Raw genomic sequence first — 5,134 nt, 5'->3', positions numbered from 1 at the left:
TGGTGTAGTAAGCGTTGATCTGTTGATCTCAAACTGTTCGTTGAGGTATACACAATAGGAACTCAGTCTAGTGTGAGAGTAACAGACAGGAAAAGGCTTTAGTTTCAGAGAAAAAAGTGCTGAAACGCTGAGACAGACACTCTTCTGCTTGCTGATAGTGTTTTCTGCTGCTTTTCTGAGCTGTCAAGAGGACAGGTATAGCCAGGTAAGGATTTTACTTTATTAGTTATTGAACTGGGTCAGACTAATTTCATTTCAACCTGAATTTCATTCCAATTAAATAATATTTTTCACCTGTCGTTATGCCAAATGTATGTAAGTTGAACATATAACACAACAAGTACATTGTAGAGCTGGGACAATTAAAATGAAATAAGTTTGCTAATAAGGGTGATTGTTAATGGGACAATTGATGGCTACAACCATCAAACTAGTAGTGGTAGTTAAATGATTAAAAAAACTGTGGTGCACATTAATGCTATAAATGTATTGTTCTATTTATCCATATTGCATTAATTCAGGCAATTTATCGCGTTATGGATGTCCAAAATCGGCCAGCTCTAGTTCATTGCACAATTGGTCATTCTAAAAAGACAGGCAACACTAACTACTTAGCTAAACACAAAATGTAATACACAGGGATTTTTGGTGGGGTTTACAATATACTTTTTTTTTCTTTTCATGCAGCCCATGGAAATGCCAGAAATGGATGTTGACCTTTCTCTCTTCGTTGAATTCCTCAACTTCACTTATCCTCCCATAGACGAGCTGGGGGTCCCTTGTAACGTCTCTATCTTGGGCTTGAGCAGTGTTGGTCTAATGATCACCTACATCGCTGTGTTCATCCTCAGTGTGCTGGGTAACAGTGTAGTCATCTACGTGGTATGCTGCATGGCCAGGGGCCGGACCACCACAGACGTCTATCTGATGCACCTAGCAATGGCTGACCTCCTCTTCTCCTCGACCCTCCCCTTCTGGGCCGTCTATGTCTACTCCCACTGGATTTTCGGTACCTTCCTCTGCAAGTTCCTGTCTGGCCTCCAGGATGCTGCCTTTTATTGTGGGGTTTTCCTGTTAGCGTGCATTAGTGTGGACCGCTACCTGGCTATCGTGAAGGCCACGCAGGCACTGGCCCAGCGGCGCCACCTGGTGGGGTTGGTGTGCGGAGCTGTGTGGCTGGGGGCGGGGCTACTTTCGTTGCCCGTGGCACTCCAACGGGAGGCTATCCAACCCGAGGATCTTGAAGGCCAGATCATCTGCTTTGAGAACCTGACTGCGGCGAGCAGCGACCGGTGGCGGGTGGGTGTGCGGGTGATTCGCCATCTGCTGGGCTTCTTCCTGCCACTGTCGGTCATGGTCGTCTGCTACAGCTGCACTGCGGCGACGCTGTTCCGTGGCGTGCGCAACGGCGGCCAGAAGCACAAGGCCATGCGCGTCATCCTGGCCGTGGTGCTGGCGTTCGTGGCATGCTGGCTGCCGCGCAACATCAGCGTGCTGGTAGACACACTGATGCGGAGCGGCTCGCTGGGCGAGGAGACGTGTGAGTTCCAGAACAAGGTGAGCGTGGCGCTGTATGTGACTGAGGTGATGGCGTTCCTGCACTGCGCCGTCAACCCCGTGCTATATGCCTTCATCGGGCAGAGGTTCCGGAACCAGCTCTTGGTGGTGCTCCACAAGCATGGGCTGATCAGCAAGAGGTTGATGGTGGCGTACCGCAGTGGCTCAGTCAACAGCACGGCCAGTCAAAGGTCTAGGAACACCTCTGTTACCCTGTAAGGTTTCAGTAATCAGGGGGTGGTGTGGAAGGGGTGAGTTTCACTGGTTTCTCATACAGTATGGTCAGGGGTGCGGGCATGGCGAGAAACTTGTTCTTCATGTTCTACGTGTGTGTGTGTGTGGGGGGGGGGGGGGGGGTCTGGGGTAGAGGGTGGGGGCATGGATGATTCTACTGTATAGGTCCAATCCAATGTTTTTCATGTGATGCTTCAATGCTTGCTAAGTATAAACAACATACATGTCAAGGCCTAATGTGTATTAAATCTTCATCTTGCAACTTTTTCTTTGTCAATGCCACAAATAACTATTTGAGAAGAGCCGGAACATTGTGATATTTGTCAAGTGATGATCTGATAATGAAAGTCTTATCTACCGAAACAGAGGGAAATAGTTACGTGAGCGAAATGACTCAATCTGTATTGCAAAAGCACACCAACATGACTCTAAATGTGTTCCATTGAAATGTTGCCATATTTTTGCTCTGTTTACTTGCATCCTCATTCCTCAATGACCACTGCATCTCTCACCTCCTAGGTCCAATCCAATGTTTTTTTTTCTCATTTTTACCTTTATTTAACTAGGCAAGTCAGTTAATAAGAACAAATTGTTATTTCCAATGACAGTGGGTTAACTGCCTTGTTCAGGGGCAGAACGACAGATTTTTACCTGGTCAGCTCAGGGATTTGATCTTGCAACCTTTCGGTTACTAGTCCACTAGGCTACCCTGCCGCATTGTTGCATTGTTGCTTCAAAGCTTGCTAAGTATAAGCAATATACATGTCAAGGCCTAATGTGTATTAAATCTTCATCTTCCAACTTTTATTTGTCAACAGACGTGTGATGTATTTGTGTTCCCCTTACAACAATAGAGAAAATGCTATTGTACTCATAAATAAGATGCACACATTTAAAAACATATTTTAACTTATATTAGGATCCACCAGCTCAAATAAGGGTGTTCTGAACTTTGACAATGTCTAAAAAACAAGTTGAGATGAGCAGGAAAATTGTGATCTTTGTCAAGTGATGATCTGATAATGAATGTCTTATCTATCAAAACAGAAGTGGTTATGTGAGCAAAATGACTCCATTTACGACCGCGATCTGTATTGCAAAAGCACACCAACATGACTCTAACTGTGTTCCATTGAAATGTTGCCATCTTTTCTCCTTGTTTACTTGCATCCTCATTCCTCAATGACCACTGCATCCTCTCACTTCCTGCCTCAATTGCACAATTGGACCAATCTGCTGTAAAGGTCTATGGGTCGTTCCACGAACAGAGTGCAGTTTATGTCCCTCAGACATTATGTGTGTACATTTTTATGAAACACTCAGCTTAACAGTTGGATCACATACACTCAACTCCTGAAACTGACCCCATTCTGCTTTCCCAAATATCAATCTCCTCAATCCATTTCTTACTGAATCTTGCACCCTCAATCCTACAGTACACATGATAGTATAGTGATCACTACCCCATGTAGATTCCTCCAAAACCTCCCAACTACATCTGTCTGCCCTTGAACTTGTGATCAGTGTAAGATCTAGAGCAGATTCATTCATTTCCAGTTACTGGGCCAATCCTGGTTCCCCGGCCATCATTAAGATTCACAGGCCCTTTTTCATCAAGTAGTTCCTCCAACACTTGTCCATTTACATCAGTCTGTAACCCTCCCCAGAGCGTACTATGAGCATTAAAATCCCCACAACACATTACACATCTCCTATCTTGACCTTCTACTGTACATTCCCAAGGGCCATCAACTCTAGTGTCTTACACAGGTTGTTAAACTTCACTATTACCATATTCCCCCAACCACATCTCTACCACTACATACCCGTGCTCAACACCGTCTCCCACACTCCTATATGAGATCCCCTGCTTTAAAAAGGTAGCACACCCTCCCCCTGCCACTCTATCGCTATGGACTGCAACATAACTTTGTATAACCACATCTAGAGTAGGTTTAAGCCATGTCTACTGGAGACATATTACATTAGGTTTGTCTGGTATCTCCTCAAGAAACTGTTTGAACGCTTTCCCATTAGCCATCAAACTTCCCGCATTCCATTGAAGGATTAACACCATTATGAATCAATACATTATTTCTGACAGGACTGATTCTCAATCTTATTGAGGTCATCCTGTACATTTTCCCATATCAGTCCTGTGATCCCAAGACACTTCACTGCTTGCTCCACTATGATCTGTATCTTCTTAGTACTAGATTGTCATTTTTCTGAGCAATTGATTGCTGCTGTCACAAATGTAACAACCTTCCTCATGTCTACTACCAGTCTTGTGTTCTCCCCCATTCTGTTCCCTACATCACGCCCCCAACCGGCATCCCGATCTGCCCTGGAGTACCTGCTCTTCTAGGTGCCCCGGGTGTTTCTGTGTGAGTTACATTAACTGCTTCTGCATATGAGATTTTACGCTCACTCCTCACTTGCTGCACTTCCACCTGTCTTTTCATCACTGCACAACCACCCATATGCCACACTATGGACACCCCCACAGTTACAGCACTTTAACTGGACCCCGTCTCCACAATATGCATGTTCTCCCCCACACTTCGCAAATGTCCTTTTGCCTTTTCAGACCTTTGACAGTTATAGCAACGCAATGGTTTCGGAACATAAGCTTGCACATAGTAACTCCTATACCCAAGCTTAACTTTTTCTGGCTGTACCAGATCCTCAAAGTTTAGTAGCACTGACAGGCTATCCACCTTCTTCCTATCTCGTGTCATCTGAAGACACTTTGCCCCTTCAAGTAGTCTTTTATTTATTTCATGTTATCAATTTCTGGAACTCCTGTAATAACTCCCTTCAGCCACTGCCATCCAGTTTGATCCGGCATGCTACTATCAACCATATGTTTACATACCTGCTTGAGTTTGAGTGCTTTCTCATACTGTTAAGCATTGATACACACCATCACCAAACTTCCATCATGAAGAATTTTAGCAGACACAACCTCTCCTACTTTACTGTCCAAATCCCTAGTCAATGCGATCTCATTCACCGCCGTGACTCCACCCTCGTCCTTAAATTTCTCCAATATCTTGAGCTCCACTTCTCTCAGTACAACACTGCGAACCGAACCTTCCTCATCACTACTCTCCTCCAACAAGAGAGCTTCTTCTTAAGCTTTACTCTCACTTTTCTACCTCCACATATTTCCACTCCATCCTGTCCTCCTCAAGTCCTAACCCCCCTACCTTTCCATCCATCTCTGCTCCAATCACAGCTAAGTGTTGCTCAACCACCTCCACTGGATTTCATGCTCCAAAACAAAAACAAACAAAACATCAACTTTTCTTGACAAAATTGTATAATAATAATAAGCTAA

General features: G+C 44.6%; 1 protein-coding gene across 1 annotated transcript; it reads left to right on the top strand.

The window, feature by feature from the left end:
• Window positions 1–1,878, top strand: LOC129816980 (C-X-C chemokine receptor type 1-like). Its single transcript, XM_055871981.1, has 2 exons — window positions 1–205; window positions 688–1,878. The coding sequence occupies exon 2, from the start codon at window positions 691–693 to the stop codon at window positions 1,774–1,776; it is 1,086 nt and encodes a 361-aa protein (XP_055727956.1). The 5' UTR covers window positions 1–205; window positions 688–690; the 3' UTR covers window positions 1,777–1,878.
• Window positions 1,879–5,134: the final 3,256 nt, after the last annotated feature.

Source organism: Salvelinus fontinalis, chromosome 19 (assembly GCF_029448725.1).
Source record: "Salvelinus fontinalis isolate EN_2023a chromosome 19, ASM2944872v1, whole genome shotgun sequence".
Lineage (NCBI taxonomy): Eukaryota > Metazoa > Chordata > Actinopteri > Salmoniformes > Salmonidae > Salvelinus > Salvelinus fontinalis.
This window is presented reverse-complemented; position numbering and strand designations above follow the sequence as displayed.